Below are 16958 nucleotides of genomic sequence, written 5' to 3' on the forward strand. Positions count from 1 at the left end.
TTTGCATTAATAGGTTATTGTTATAGAAAAAGTGGTTGTTTATTATTAATAATTAGTATATTAGCTATCTTATCGGTAAGTCTACTAGTACTATGCATAACTACATATGTATAAACATGATTAGCAGATAGGAAAGTGGATTTCATGTAGTACATGTACATTGTATATAATATTATATCTTATGTTATAGAAGTAGTGTATGAAAATTCCAAAATATTGTTGATATATTGATAACGGAAGAGAGATTAAAGGAGTAGGGACAGATAAATTTATACTTCTTCCGACAGTCCCTGTCGAACATGTGTGTAAGCGGGTAATTTATTACCAATCATTGAGTTGACTAATGTTTTACTTTCTCTTTTGTTGTCTCACTGGTACTTTGCTTTTATTTGTAAGTTTGTTCTGTCCTTTTTTCCCACAAGTGTAGTTTACTTATACCTTTATACATACATAAAATAAGGGCAAAAACGTAAAAAAACAAAACAAAAACAAAAACTTTTTCCACAGTAATACGTTTTCTACAGTTACAAGCAATAGGCGTATAAGAAACGAATGAATGTATGCCATTTCGTCAGCGTTGAAGTCTGCGCAGCTCAAACTGTTGTTTGAGTCGTCACGTGTGAAGTGTTTACTTCTGGATTCATTTCCGGAAAGAAACGTGATTGACAGCAAGTTTGCCCAATCAAGGGTCGCACGTCCGCTTGAGTGTATGGCGGAAGTTTGTACTCGCCCATCAAGTGAAGATAGCGGACTGGAGTCTGCAAAGGATAAGCGGCTCGGCCCCACCATTCGAACGGCATGAGTGCGGCCCAATCGATGCCGTTGCACTCACTCCTTCACATGACTCGTAGAGAAATATAGCGATGTCCCTGCCTGGAGCTTCAAAAGGATAAGAAAAAAAACAACCAAAAAAATTAAACACCGCGGAGAAATCGAGGTAAAGACCATTTGTTAGCTATCATGCGTTAGCATGTTTCTAGCTCGCGGAACAATTAAAGGACGCTCAGTTTGTTTTTCGCGAACTATCATATTTAACGCCGTCCACTACCACTTATTTGTGTGTACCAGCCCAGAATAAGCAACCTTATCTCGCCTTGTTTGGTTTACACTCCTTGTCATTTCATATTTGCACATCTGTAGTCGTTGTGTTAATGGGCGTCCGAGATTTGGTTGTCATCATCATCTTCGCCTCATAATATTTAAGGTTATGATTTGGACTGTTTGTACGTTTTGACTTGATTTGTCATTTCATATTTGCACATCTGTAGTCGTTGTGTTAATGGGCGTCCGAGATTTGGTTGTCATCATCATCTTCGCTTCAATAATATTTAAGGTTATGATTTGGACTGTTTGCACGTTTTGACTTCAATAAATCACATCGTTACTGTTATCTTACTGTATTTCATAAGTCACTTGATTTTTAGTCATCTGCTCGCAGCTGTCATATGGAGTGTAGCTTTCGCTTCCCTTTTATTTTTTTCCAAGTAAATAGGTGTATTTATATATATTTTTATTGTGCCACCAAATTAAGAACATTTATTTTGTAATGCAACTGAGGATTGTTTTGATTTCTACATTACTTGTTTGCAATAATATGGTTATACGGTTAGTGTCAAATAGTGTGTGCTGCAATTTCAAACAGTTGTGCATCGTTGTTATAATGGATTATCATAAAACTGCGCGACATGACCTGAGATTTTTTTTTCAAAGTAATTTGATTTCTGATTTTCACTGCCCCCCCCAATTCCCCTTGCTTTAGGATAAGCAAATGTCAATTACATTTTTTAAACCAAATTTTTCTTTTTCTTTTTTTCTCCTTTTAGGATTTTCTTTATTTTTCCTAATAGCAAACAAGCTTTGAAATTATTTTCTGTCAGTTTTCCCCCCACAGCATAAACTTTCACAGAAACAATTGGAAAAGCAAATCTTTACAGATAATGTGCAAGCATTTCTTCCTCTTGGAGCTGTGAGGTCTTATATGTGGTTTTCCTAATCAGGTCTAATCAGTATAATCAAACATACAAGCTAAGAAGTGAGACATTGAGAGGACTGAGGAGAGGAGACAAGAATACATGGAGATGTGACAGGGCGCAGGTAGAGGCGGCAAAGGCCAAACAAGAGGCATATGATGACATGTATGCCAGGTTCGACACTGAAGAAGGAGAAAATATCTATCTAGGTTGGCCAGATAAAGGGATAGAGATGGGAAGGATGTGCAGCAGGTTAGGTTGATTAAGGATAGTAGGCTTTACACAATCATGATTTTTGGGACCGATCAGCGAGTTTAAAAAAACGATAGCCGATCACCAATTCGATCACAAGATGGAGCAATGTGTCTATTTAAATGACTTGTTCAATTACCATATATACTTGTGGACTGTATACAGAGTATCTTCAAAAGTATTTTAATCAGTCAGGTCAAACCAACATTACAACATGAAAGAAATAATGGGTGCCAACTTACTGTAATTAAATGACTTTATTGTAATGAAATTACTTCACGCACGCTGAAACTTTAGAGCATTATTCCACAGAACGGCGGCATATTTACATACAACCGTTAGTGCTAGCACTAGCTTGCTGGGCTACATAATGTTTTGTTGCCTCCTTGCGAGCCGTATCGTAATAAAAGTATGTAAACATACCTCACGCAATCCTTGAAAGTGAAATGAAATAAAAGTCCTCTCCTGAGCACCGTCTGTCTCAAACGTGTTGTGTGTCTCACACTGCCGACATGTTTAAAAAAAAAAAAAGAAAACTTTATTGGCGGTCAGATATTTACAGTACTACATCAAAAGACACGCGACAAGGCTAAAAATAAACGAGCTTTTGGATTAAAATATACTGTACACAATGTCTTTTGTAGAGTCATTGATCAGATCGAATTATGACATTAAAGCTGATCAGCATAAAATGCTAATTATTGGTCGATACCGATCAAGCCGATCATATCGGTGTAAAGTCTAAAATATAGAGATGGAAATGTGGTGACTGCTACCAGTAGTGTGCTGGATAGATAGAATATTTTGAGGAGTTGATGAATGAGGGAAATGAAAGAGAAGGAATACCAGAAGAGGCAGGTGTGGTGGACCAGCACGTAGCAATGATGATCAATGATGAACCTAGAAAGAGTACCACAGATGCATTATTTTCCTTGAGGGTGTTGATGGAGAAGTACAGAGAAAGTTACACTGACGGAGTTACACTGTCTTTGTAGATCTGACCTGTTTGCACAGGTAATGGATAGGCTGACAGATGAGGTTAGACTGGAATTCCTGTGGACCATGATGTTCACAGATGATATTGTGATCTGCAGTGAGAGCAGGGAGCAGGTGGAAGAACAGTTAGAAAGGTAGAGGCATGCAACGGAAAGGAGAGGAATTAAGATTAGCCAAAGTAAAACAGAATATATGTGCATACATGAGCGGGATGGAGGGGGAATAGTGAGGCTACAAGGAAAAGAAATAGCAGGGGCGGAGGACTTTAAATACTTGGGGTCAACAGTCCAGAACAATGGTGAGTGTGGTAAGGAAGTGCAGAAATGGGTCCAAGCAGGTTGGAACGGGTGGAAGAAGGTGTCAGGTGTGTTGTGTGACAGAAGAGTCTCTACTCGGATGAAGGGCAAAGTTTATCAGACAGTGGTGAGGCCAGCCATGGTGTACAGATTAGAGACAGTGGCACTGAAGAGACAACAGGAAGCAAAGCTGATGTTGACGGAAATGAAGAAGAAGAAGAAGAAGAATCATCTTTATTGTCATGAAAATGCATGTACGCACACAAAATTTGTTCTCTGCATTTTACCCATCACAAAGAACACACATACTGACATGAGGGCAGTTTGTGTTCGAGGGCAGGATGCAGGAGATATAGGCTTACCGTATTTTCCGCACTATAAGGTGCACTTAAAAGCCTTTAATTTTCCCAAAAATTGACAGTGCGCCTTTTAACCCGGTGCGCCTTATGTGTGCACTGAGTTCCAAAATCTGTAAAAATGTTGTGCGATTTTGGTAAGCGCTCCGCTTGATTGACTGTTGGACCATTTTCCGCTGACATAGGGATGTAATACGTACACTACGTACGCTGGCAGCGATAAACCAATTGGAGAACATTACGTAAAGCTACCTACAGTACGTACGCTTACTTCCGCCACACCTCTGGTAGGTATACTGTACTACCAGTTTGCTGCAAAACAACATTTGGCTAAGGACCCCCGAAAATGGCATAAGCGAAGAGACATGCTTACGAGGCACAATTCAAACTACATGCTATCAGTTACTCGGTTGTAAATGGGAATAGAGCATCCGCGAGATAATTCAAAATCAATGAATCTATGGAAGCAGGAGAATGAACTGCGCCAAGTTAAGAAGACAAAACAGAGTTTCCGCGGGAACAAGGTGAAGTGGCCAGAGTTGGAAGACCAACTTGAACAATGGATTCTTGAACAAAGAACAGCCGGGAGAAGCATCTCTACAGTCACCATTCAACTGAAGGCAATAACGATAGCACAAGACATTAAGATCGAACACTTTCAAGGAGGTCCGTTTTGCTGCTTTTGTTTTATGAAAAGGCGCCATCTCGCCATCCGCGCAAGGACTACCGTGGCGCAGCAACTGCCAATGGATTACAAAGAAAAGCTGACCATCTTCCACACCTACTACAGCAACAAGATTACCGACTGAAAGATCCAGCCCAACCACATCACCAACATGGACGAGGTCCCTCTCGCTTTTGACATCCTCGTGAACCATACTGTGGAGAAAAAGGGGACCAGCATGGTATCCATACGCACCACGGGGCATGAGAATTTTGCTTTCACTGTTGTTCTTGGTTGCCACGGTAATGGACAGAAACTACCACATATGGTAATTTTTAAGAGGAAGACTCTGCCAAAAGAAAAGTTTCCAGCCGGAGTCATCATTAAGGCCAATCAAAAGGGCTGGATGGACGAGGAGAAAATGAGAGAGTGGCTGAGAGAGGTGTATGTGAAGAGACCGGATGTTTTTTTTTCCACGCATCACCGTCTATGTTGATCTGCGACTCCATGCGCACCCATATCACTGCTACTGTGAAAAACCAAGTGAAGCAAATTAATTCGGAGATTGCCATCATTCCGGGAGGATTAAGAAAAGAACTCCAGCCACTGGACATTGGTGTAAACAGTGCGTTCAAAGTGAAGTTGCGAGCGGCGTGGGACTGATGGATGAGAGACGGCAAACACACCCTTACTAAGGCAGCGCCGGGCGAGTTATGCCACCATATGTGAATGGATTGTGGATGCCTGGACTAAGGCATCTGCTTTGACTGTTGTCCGAGCTTTCGCGAAAGCCGGCATCATTGCTGAACAGCCACCCGGCAACGAGACTGACTCCGACAATGACGAGAGGGAACCCGGCATGTTTTAAGGACTTTGATGGATTTGTGACATAAGATTCATCAAAAAATAATGTGTGTATTTTTAAATACGTAGTAGAATAAAGTTCAACCAAACTCACTGTTTTGCTTCCGTTACCTTGTTTTAGCATGCGCCGAATAATACGGTGCGCCTTATGTATGGCTTAAGTACAGAAATAGACCCCGTAATTGAGACTGTGCCTTACAATCCGGTGCGCCTTACAATCCGGTGCGCCTTATGGTGCGGAAAATACGGTGCATGGAAAAGGATAACATGCTGTGGTGAAGTATAGTTGCTGTCCAACTGGGTTTATTAAGTTAAAGCTAAAGAGAATGACAAGCATTTTTGTGAAATCAAATAAGATGTGTGGATATGGGGGAGTGGTAGAAGATTATTTTTTTGTACCTAATGTCTCTTACTGATAAAAAGAAGTGCCTTGATGTGGAAGCGGCAGATTTGTGTGGAATACTTCAAGGGGAATAACGGTTTGGAGGGTTTCTTTAAAAATGTATGCTGGTAGTTACTAGTTACCTAAAAATGTAGTCAGTAATGAAATCCAAGTGCTATAATATTAAAGTAATCTAACTTGATTACCTTCAAATACTTTTTCATTGCTAAAATACCAAATATTCTAACAAAGAAAAAGACTATCAATAAAATATATATTGGAAGAGACTTGTCTGGTCTTCTTGTTATATTCTTTTCTGTCTTATATTGTTTAATTAAACTCTTAAATTTGTTGAAGTTATGTAATGTGAACAACTCAACCAATCCCAACAAATTTTGTGCCAAAGATGGGTTTTTTTTTTTAAATTAATGGACAGCCTGTCATATAAACATAAAAACAAAGCACACACATCATGAGCCTCCTGAATGGCTTTATTGTACGCTGTGATGCATCTTACCTTAAAAGCAGTTGCACTTCAGGTTCTATGGGCTGTTATACAGGAGCTATATTTGATTTGTGGATAGTTGTTCATCATTTAGTTGTTAGTAATTAAATGTTTTCTTTTTAATTGTATCTTGTTGAGTTTTTATTTCACAATACTTATGACTTTTTCTTAATCTTGCACCCAACAAGTACCTCATATTAAACAACACTAAAACTAAGAAACTAAACTAAAACCCAACATTACAAAAAATACCGAATAAAATCTACCAAACTTACTTTAAAAACTAATTCAAACTAACAGAATTTGAAAAACAAAGTTAAAATGAAATAAAAACAAACTAAATGAAAAACCCCTATCTATTACAGCCTTGGTGGATACACAGGTTGAAAGTATTATAAAGGTTGGAAAATCTGTGAAGTCACCCAGTGACGGCCTGGTCGTCAGCGGGTGGGGGTCAAGGGGGTGGGATGGGGTGAGAGGTTGGAGTGCTGCCCCTCAGAAAATGCCGCCCTGGGCAGCTGCCCATATAACCCATATCAGAAACCGCCCATGAACTCACCGCATTGCTGTCATTGGTTAAATCGTCACATGGTTTTCAGGCAACATGTTGTTACCCAGCGTTTGCATTCCCCCCATAGGCGTGCGGTTAATTGTGGTGGCTTTGCTCATTTTGTAAGTGGAATTTTATCCAAATGGTTTGTTGTGTGGCTGTAGGCTGTTCCACTCGTCCCGGAGGCATACGTAAGCATCAGTTCCCAGGAAGACTACGTATTATCTTTTTAAAATAAATAGTGATTTTCTTGTTTTTATTTGTTTTTTAAACATGATAATAGTTTCTAGCTAGTCGCTGTCAAATACTGCTTGCATTCAATTGTTTTAGTTTTAGTATTTTAATAAACTCGTACTTCCACATTCGCTGCGATGACGTGTCATTAAAGTTTCAGTTGTTCAAGTTAGTGATAAGATGACAGTTAGTGACTGGAATCCAATCATAAGCGGTATGCTGGTACTAGAAAGGTGGGTAACATGTTGCCCAAGCACAGCTAGCCAGAGTTCATATACGACTTTGCACAGGTTAAATGGACCTTCTGCTATCTAGTGGAAAAACATTTGTTTTGTCACTGTGTTTCTGGCATAAATTATAATATATATATATATATATATATATATATATATATATATATGTATAATGTTATAATAATATTATTATTTGCACTAGTAAGTAAATAATTTTACAATGCAATTACGTAAAATTTGCTGTGGAATGCAACCACATAGTTAAGACTGTAGTCAAGTGGTGCACTGTGTTACTTAATGTTCTTTAAAACACAGTTGATCATAAACCTCAGTGACTAATTGGCAGTTATCATGCCCATTCATAGTACTTACTTTTACTAAAAAAAAAGGTTTGTGTTTTTTCTGTAGATACGAACGCTGTATCTGTATGTGTATGAGTGACCAGTGTAGCAGGTGAGCGTTGCAACTTGATGCCAAGATGCTTCTATCTCTGGGAATGCTGATGCTGTCGGCCACGCAGATCTACACCATCTTCACCATTCAGCTCTTTGCTTTCCTCAACCTGCTGCCTGTGGAAGCCAACATTGCAGCTGTGAGTAACTCTCAATGCGAATGCCTTACGTAAGACTACAGTGATGATTTGTCCGTAGCCTTTTTGTACTAACTAACTGCCTTATTTTAGTGTCCTAAATAAGAAATTCTTCCCTTTTGGCATCTTTCAGTACTCATTTGACAACAAAACTAAGAATTTTGATGACCTCCCTTCACGGTTTGGGTACCGACTACCAAGTGATGGATTGAAGGTGAGTCTGAAAGCATCTGAAGCAAAATAATGCATTGTAAAAATGCATTATACATGGGTAGAAGGGGCGGCACGGTGTGCGACTGGTTAGAGATAGGCTCCAGCACGCCCGCGACCCTAGTGAGGAGAAGCGGCTCAGAAAATGGATGGATGGGTAGAAGGTTTTTCCAGAGTTTTGAGGTCAATTTAGGGGTGTGCGTATTATACATGGGTGCACATTATACACGAGAAATTACGGTATATTCTTATACATCAAACACAATCCATTCCACACCCTCCAATTTATTCCTATTAAAAACAAATTACCATATGAAATCAATTAAATACAAATAATTTGTTCTCTTGTCAAACTGGTGCCATTATAAAATCTATATTAATGTTACAGGAAATTTAATAAGATAGCTGGGATAGGCTCCGGCACACCCTACCCTAGTGAGGATAAGCGGAACGGAAGATGAATGAATGAATGAATGAATCACATGTCAAAATTATTTAACCACTTTATAGACTGTACATATGAAAACAACAATTGGCATTATAACCCCTAAAGAGAAAACACATTTTTACCGAATTTTTAGGGTTTTATGAAATGTGAACACACCTTTTGCATCACAAGGCAACACAAGACTGAGGATTCCCCTCAGGCTAGCAGGCGGCCAAACAAAGTCTTCTTTGTTTTCACTTGCACAACTGCTGCTGTGTACACTTGCTCCACGTTTCCAAAACAGCATCACTTCTGTCAGCCCATTGAACACAACACTCCTCTTTGTACCAACTGATTGTTTTTGTAGCTGAATGATGGGGATCAAAGAACAAAATGTAAGCCTAACGTTAAGATCATCTTGCAACATTTGGTGATAGAGGCTTTGCATTGGACAGCATTTATAAGCAGCAGCTTGTAAAACACCATGTTCCATACCATTTTTTTATTGAATATAATGATTTTAATAGAGGCGGCACAGTGGAGCGTTTGGCTGGCATGTTGGCCTAAAAGTCAGAGGTTTTGGGTTCGAGTCTCCCTGTGCTCACATGTTGTCTCTGGGTACTCCGATTTTCTCCCACATTCCAAATTACATACATGGTAGGTTATTTGAAGACTTGAGAATGTCTATAGGTGTGACTGAATAGTTCTGTGTCTTTATGTGCCCTGTGATTAAAAGGGTTCATACTACCTCAACTGGTAAAGTCAGCTAGGATATGTTCCAGTAGCCTTGACCACAATAAGCCAGGGGTGGGAAAACTTTTGTGAGGAATTATTTTTTAAATGAAGAGCTGGGCCAGGTGATTTGCAGATGAGGTTAAAAAAGAAAAACAAGTTTCAATGTGTGTGAGATAATAGAAGATAATAGCAAAATACCTGAAAGTGTTTTTAATAATAAAATAATTATTTTTCATAGTTATATAATGTATAATTTTCTATATGTATAATTAATGTAATTAGATAGATAGAAATCTTCATTAATTTGTTATTGCTTTAAAAAAAATTTAATTTCAGCAACACTCACTTAGAATAAATCAATTAAATACAATTTTAAAATATTAAATGTACCTTTTAAAATTGTTTATTATATTAATATTTTAAATTGTATTATTTACAATATAGCAATTAACCATTTTTTAATGCCATGAATGAATGATAAATAAATACATTTGCATAAACAATTTTAGGAAATATATTTTTAATCCAACAATAATGTAAATACTCCGTGAGCCAGATTGAAGCACAGAACGGGCTTTATGTGGTCTCCGGGACATACCAAACCTAGCCCTCGGATAAGCAGTACACAATTGATGACGTGTGTGTTTGTGTTTAAATATATTTGACAGTATACATCCATCCATCCATTTTCTGAGCCGCTTATCCTCACAAGGGTTGCGGGAGTGCTGGAGCCTATCCCAGCTATCATCGGGCAGGAGCCAGGGTACACCCTGAATTGGTTGCCAGCCAATCGCAGGGCACATATAAACAAACAACAATTCGCACTCACATTCACACCTACATGCAATTTTGAGTCTTCAATTAACCTACCATGCGTGCTTTTGGGATGTGGGAGGAAACCGGAGTGCCCGGAGAAAACCCACGCAGGCACGGGGAGAACATGCAAACTCCACACAGGCGGGGCCGAGGATTGAACCTCGGTCCTCAGAACTGTGAGGCAGACGCTCTAACCAGTCGGCCGCCTGACAGTATACAGTTATCAGAAAATATATAATGTAGAGAAATAAAATACGTCAAGTTGAAATAAATGGAAAGTAACAGTTTTGTCCTGGTGTTTTTTTAAAGGGATTTAAGGCCTTGTCACACTTCAATTGTCACAGGGCACTAGGCCACCAACCAACCCGTTCATTGTGTATGTGCGGCTGCCCACTGGTGTGTCTGAATTGAAAAAATTTTCATTCGGGCAGCAGCGTCCTGTGATGAGATTTTTGCACAGATGGTGTCGGAGTGATTTCAGTGACAACAGCAAGAGATTTTGGCAGAGTTGTGCATTGAAAACAGCTGGAAAAAATGGAGGAAAAAGATATGAATGTGCGGTCCCAGTGTCATAAGCCATTGGGCACAAGACAAGTACAGACCCTTTCCAAAAAATTGGATTATTATGGAAAAGTTTATTTCCAAAATTCCATTCAAAAAGTTATTAAACTTTCATAGAATATTGATTCAGGGCCCACAATTTAAACAATTTGTTTATTTTTACATAATTTTGGCTTCCAGCTCATAAAACCTATGAAATCAGGAATTCCAAAAATTTGAATACTGTGACGAAATCAGCCCAAATTTTTCAGGCCATAAATGTTTTAAACTGAGTGTCACACACTAATCACCTCCTAAACTCAAAGCACCTGCACAGGTTTCTCCAGGTGTCATTAAATTGCTTCGTTTTGGTACAATTGTCTCAGTTGGGTTCAATATGGGGAAGACTGCAGACTTAACAACTGGACAGAAGACCTTCATTGATACCCTCCATCGGATGGGTAAGCCACAAAGGTTTAGAGTGCTAAGGAGGCTGGCTGTTCATAGAGTTCTGAGTCCAAGCATATCAATGGAAAGTCTAGCGGAAGGACAAAATATGGCAGGAGAAGATGGGGTTTTATGAGCTGGAAGCTAAAATTATGTAAAAATAAACAAATAAATACTTGAAATTGTTTAAATTGTGGGCCTTGAATCTGTAATCTATGAGAGTTTAACTTTTAGAATGGAATTATGGAAATAAATTAACTTTTCCATGATATTCCAATTTTTTGGAAAGGGTCTGGGAATGTCATTCTTACCATGACACTGATCTGCTTAGTCTGAGGAACGCAGCAATGCGGCCATCATGGGGCTATAACTCATCGACAAGCCTAAACTCCCCAGATTCTGCTGTGAAAAAAAAAGGATGGATCCTTTTTTTAGCTGCTGCCAGGGCTTTTCCATGGTAACAATGACAAATACATATTGCTCAGCTGCGGCCTACTTTTACGTCCAAGTCGGTGGGAAAAGGCACCAGGCTGCTTCATGTTCGGTCTGGTCGCTTAGCAAACCAGTGGCAAATATAGTCAAGCTTGCGCTAGGCCACCACTGTCCGTGTTCCGTCCTGCACCCCACCCTGCGGTGGCCACCACATAAACAAAGTACAGTGTGTAAGGACCTTAACATGAGTAACCAATGCATCCACGAGCCCTTTGTATCATGCTCTCAGCATCTTTTATACAGGGTCCTTACATCAGAGCTGCAGCAGAAAAGTCCCTCATTAAGAGGAACTTAACGTTTTACACACAACTCTGTAGAGGAGCAATATTGCTGGACGTGTGTGGTTTTTACACAGCGAGCAGCAGCCACCCCTGACACGACGACATTACACACACCACACATTAAGAGGAACTGCACATTTTACAGTTACCCCTGAGACAACGTCGTCACCGTCAGTGTCGAATGGCAAGTATCAAAAACACGTCAGTGACATTGCTTTCAATGCAACAATGGTGGGAGAAGTGAGCGTCAAGATACTTGTCCTATCAGTGCTGTTTTTGCAACTTTTCGAGCTCCAATGAAGCTGCTGTACTTAATATTCAACAATTTACAGGTCATTAGAACATCTGCCGCATGCAGGCTTTCCCTGCATCCACCCATTCCGTTTCCAAAAAAGATACACAACTTGTCGGAAGCTAGGCACTAATTGGCTGACTGTCGGCTTTTTGGGTACTGACCTTTAAGACACTGGCTGTAAAAAAAAAAATAATAATAATTACCTGCATTACTGGTAACCTTTTATTGCTCAGTGACTGTGTTTTTTAGGTCTTTGTCTCAAAAGTATTCTCTGTCTGGCTCACCCCTCTGTCCGCATTGATTTAAATGAGGTGAACCTCTACACAACTCCATCTGGCACCTTTAGCATTAATTTTGTTTATTTCTTGATCAACAGAATCAGAATCAGAATAATCTTTATTTGCCAAGTATGTCCAAAAAACAGACCTCTAATGTAGCTATTTAGACCTGATTTTATTGTCTATGCTTTTGTTGTTGCTTTAGATTTACCGCAGGTGGTTTTCAATGAGTTCTTTGCCCTTCTCAGATTTATCCATGGAAATATCAAATACTTTGTGTAAGTGACTATTTACTTATTAAAAGAAGCACAAGGATGTGTTTTATCACTACTTCCCCCCACCCCCTCCACCGTCTCGCTTTTTTCCCCCATAATGCACCCGGGCTCATCTGCTTTGTCGTCATTTCCTTGCTACATCACGTATATCCATATTTGGCCAACAGACGACCCGTTGGCGCGCTGCCGTTTCTACCAACTGTATAGCCTTATTTGGCCTACAGAGGGCGCGTTTGCCACAGTTTCCACAGTCAGTAGGGCAGTAGCACAGTGACGTCATGGAGCGCCAGTGGAGGAGGCAACAGGGGTGAGGGTGGCCAGGGTGCTGGTAATTATTTACATCCTGTGCTTGATGTGCATTTTACACATTGACTCCGATGCTCACTTTCTGTGAAAATTATTTATTTTTGTAGATTTTAGGTAAGTTGGTTTTAAGGAAAAAGTGTGTGTGAGAGAGAGAGTAAGAGGAAGTTCTGATGATATACATGGTGGTTTTTCGAGCCGTTATCTTGAGGGTGCTTGACTGCCCCACACTTCCTGTTGAAACAGCATCGGACACTTCTACAGTGTACACTTAATATACACATGACACATCCCCTGCTTCTGAGATACAAATAGTGTATATGAATATATGTATTCATGAATATGTATATACATATAACCATAGTGTATGTATGTACAGTATATATGTGTGTACACTGTGTGCAGGATTATTAGATTAGATTAGAGGTATTTTGACTATATCACGACTTCTAGGCATATTTCCTAACTCCCAGCTGGATAAACCTGAATGCTTAATGGATTTAAGCATAGCAGGTGCTGTGTATTTGTGTAATGAGTGTGGGTGTGGCCCAAGGAGATCAACATCCTACATAAAGGCGTAGGTAATTATTAGGCAGCTTGTTTTCTTTGGGGGAAATGGGTCAAAAAAGGGATTTTAAAGGTCCCATATTTTCGGCAAGACTCTAACATGGACTCAGTATAAAAGTGTTAATTTCATTTAAAAAAAAAAAAAAAAAAAAAAAAAACAACCTTGATTTTGTTGTGTGAGTGTCCAGAAAAGGCCCCTCTGACAGCTACTTCTGTTTGACACAGTGTTGTATCTGCTTTTTTCACATGCACCCTTCCCCCTTTAACGTCCGCATGCTGTCCCCAGTCACGGTCCGCCTTTCCTCTATATAAGCAGCCTGTCGGCAGGAAATGATGCCCGTCAGTCAAACAGCGTGCTCATCAAAGTCACACAACATTTACAGATTTTGGAACTCTGTGCACACATAAGGCGCGCCGCATTATAAGGCCTTTGTTTTTTATGTGATGATCTCAAAGATACTAATGTTGTCATCCCCGCAGGGTTTCCTGATCGGGGCACGACCAGCGAATGCATGCGAGCCCATTGAGCCCCCCCCAAGAGACAACCTGACGGGTGCCTTCATTGTCCTTATCAAACGCTTTGACTGCAACTTTGATGTTAAGGTACACCGTTTTTTTGCCGCTTGGACAGTATGTGCCTCTTTGAAATACAGTGGTACCTTGACTTATGGGTGCTCCATGTTCAGAGTAATTTGAGTTACAACCCTGAGTTGATTTTTTTTTTTTTTTTTTTTTTTTTTTAATTTATTTTCTTTTATGTTTTTTTTTTTTTTCGCTTTGTATTAAGTGCAGAAGAATGTTTTTTGTCACCTTCACCAGATCTGTGCCTTGCCACAATTCTGCCTCTGAGCTCTTCAGGCAGTTCATTTTGACCTCATGATTCTCATTTGCTCTGACATGCACTATGAGCTGTAAGGTCTTATATAGACAGGTGTGTGGCTTTCCTAATCAAGTCCAATCAGTATAATCAAACACAGCTGGACTCCAATGAAGGTGTAGAACCATCTCAAGGATGATCAAAAGAAATGGACAGCACCTGAGTTAAATATATGAGTGTCACAGCAAATGGTCTGAATACTTATGGCTGTGATATTTCAGTTTTTCTTTTTTAATAAATCTGCAAAAATTTCAACAATTCTGTTTTTTTCTGTCAATATGGGGTGCTGTGTGTACATTAATGAGGAAAAAATGAACTTAAATCATTTTAGCAAATGGGTGTAATATAACAAAGAGTGAAAAATTTAAGGGGGGCTGAATACTTTCCATACCCCCTGTAGGTCTGCTATATGGGATCACTTTGCGTTACTATTACGGCGATAAAATAGTTGTTGACAAAAGTGCATTCCACCATTAGTAAGTACAGTACAAAATTTGAGTAGCTACGTGTGACTACTACTGTGTACAGTGTGAGCCTGTTTTTTGAACCCCAAAAATGCTTATTGACTGTTTATCCCCGCTTATTCAAGATTTTGAGGAGTTTAAAAAAATACATACAAAAAATAATAGTTTTTTTTTCTCTTAATCCAACTATAATGGGTGTCAAATTTACGTGGATTTTCGCTTTCCAGCCCTGCCAATAACGGGTGTCCTCTATAATTGAATTATTATTATTTTTTTGTCTGGAACGGAACAATGGCATATCAATGGAGAAAATGTATTTGATATATGAGTAATTTGAGTTTGGAGCTTGATCACGGAATAAATTAAACTTGTAAAACAAGATACCGCTGCACAATATATCTGCCGCCAGCTTTAATTAATGACAGTGTTTTTATTTTCATGACACAGTAGTACGTCACCATCTCCAGAATAATCCTTAAAACACTTGCACGCCAATATCAAAGCTTTGACCAGTTTGTGGTGTGACTGAAAAGCAAACTCATAAGTGTTTTAAAAAAAAAAGTATTTCAACAGCCGTCTTGTCCTGCTTGTCAGCTCTCAATGTTTGAGGTTTAGCTTGTCTGAAACAGAAGCTCAAAAACAGGAAGTGGGCTTTTCTCTCAACCCAACATACTCTATATGTGCCTCTGCATTTTGTTTCTTTCCTCGTACTGTCTTGCATATGCAATTGATGCAAAACGGTGATGAACGTACAATAGTTGTGTGCATATGTGTGAGCGTAGTTGTCGTTCACCTGAGGCGAGGAGACAGATGCTGACCTGTTGAAGGAGAAATGAGCAAGGATGACCTCCATTAAAATCGTAACACTCTCACACACATACCCCCCCACCCCCCCTCCCACACACACACACACACAAAGTCAACCACTATGACTGGACCAAATGTGACATGCATAAAGTATCCACTTCAATCTATCAGCAATGTTATTTATTTGTTTGCAAAATACATTGCTAAATTTTTTGGGGTTTTTGAGATCTGATTAATCTGATTTAATAGACTTTATTTTTTTATTTTATCAAGGTTGAAAACAGAATTGGAAAAGGCGTATTAATCCACAGAGACAGATATTTTTATGATGGCGCGTTGAAATCTCATCTACTTGGATTCAGGCTGCAAATGCGCCCACCATTACAAGGTTGATGCAATCAAAACAAAAATAAAAATATTTAAGCCATAATTTAGTAACGATTACAATTATAGAGTAATGATTATGGTGTGCAATAGAACAGTATGCAGAATTATTTTGATCCTATTATATAATATACTGCAATAACGGTCCTGTGGTAATGTTCTTGACAACATTTTTAAAATATGGAAATGCAGACAAATTTGGACAAATTGTTCTGTAAGTGAATTTCTAAATGATGTCAGCTCTGGCATAGCAAAGAAAACTCTTAATAACAGTACCTCTCATACAAGTGTAAATGGTAGTTAACCATTACCAGTAGCAAGACAACAAGAAGCAAAATGACGAGCATTGAGATGAGTGTGAATTTAATTCTTCTGTTATTATTATAGTCAACCTTTTGTTGACTTAGCCATATTGTACTAGGCAGCCTGGAAAGTGATGTGTGGGCCAAACAATCGGCTGCATGGGAAATTTGCATCAAAGACCTTCCTTAACTGTGGGGCCGCGTGCTGGCAACGAGGGCCTGGTTATATAAAAAAATGGGCTGTCCTGAGCAGCCAGGACAGAGACGTGTGTCCCGCTTTATCCACATTGCGCCAAATCTCAGGTTTTATGGTTATATTTTTCAGTCTTCTTTAGTGGCAGCAAAACAAAAAGCATAAGTCTCAAATTTCGAGGTTCCACGGTATGTTTTCTTAAACGGGTAACTGATTGCTGACAAATATTTGGATGGCATTTCAGAGTTCCGTTTTTGAGTTAATGGGAGGTCCAGTGGAATGAGAAGTTACGAGTAAAGGAGGAGAAGGTGCGGGAGTTCAAGGACTTTGGATCAACTGTTACGAGTAGCAGGGAGGTTGGAAGAGAAGTGAAT

General features: G+C 39.3%; 1 protein-coding gene across 2 annotated transcripts in view; it reads left to right on the top strand.

Moving 5' to 3' along the window:
* The first annotated feature begins 738 nt into the window (after nucleotides 1-738).
* rnf13 (ring finger protein 13) overlaps nucleotides 739-16958 on the top strand; it is a 57030-nt gene continuing 40810 nt past the window's right edge. The window contains exons 1-4 of one of the 2 annotated variants that reach the window (XM_061684827.1): nucleotides 739-937; nucleotides 7711-7894; nucleotides 8025-8105; nucleotides 14038-14160. In XM_061684827.1, coding sequence (XP_061540811.1) covers nucleotides 7781-7894; nucleotides 8025-8105; nucleotides 14038-14160 — 318 coding nt within the window. In that variant the 5' untranslated portion in view covers nucleotides 739-937; nucleotides 7711-7780. Of the gene's footprint in view, nucleotides 938-6913; nucleotides 7027-7710; nucleotides 7895-8024; nucleotides 8106-14037; nucleotides 14161-16958 lie in introns of those variants that run through there. The other variant, XM_061684828.1, reaches the window with a different exon arrangement.

Source organism: Phycodurus eques, chromosome 8 (assembly GCF_024500275.1).
Source record: "Phycodurus eques isolate BA_2022a chromosome 8, UOR_Pequ_1.1, whole genome shotgun sequence".
Classification (NCBI taxonomy): domain Eukaryota; kingdom Metazoa; phylum Chordata; class Actinopteri; order Syngnathiformes; family Syngnathidae; genus Phycodurus; species Phycodurus eques.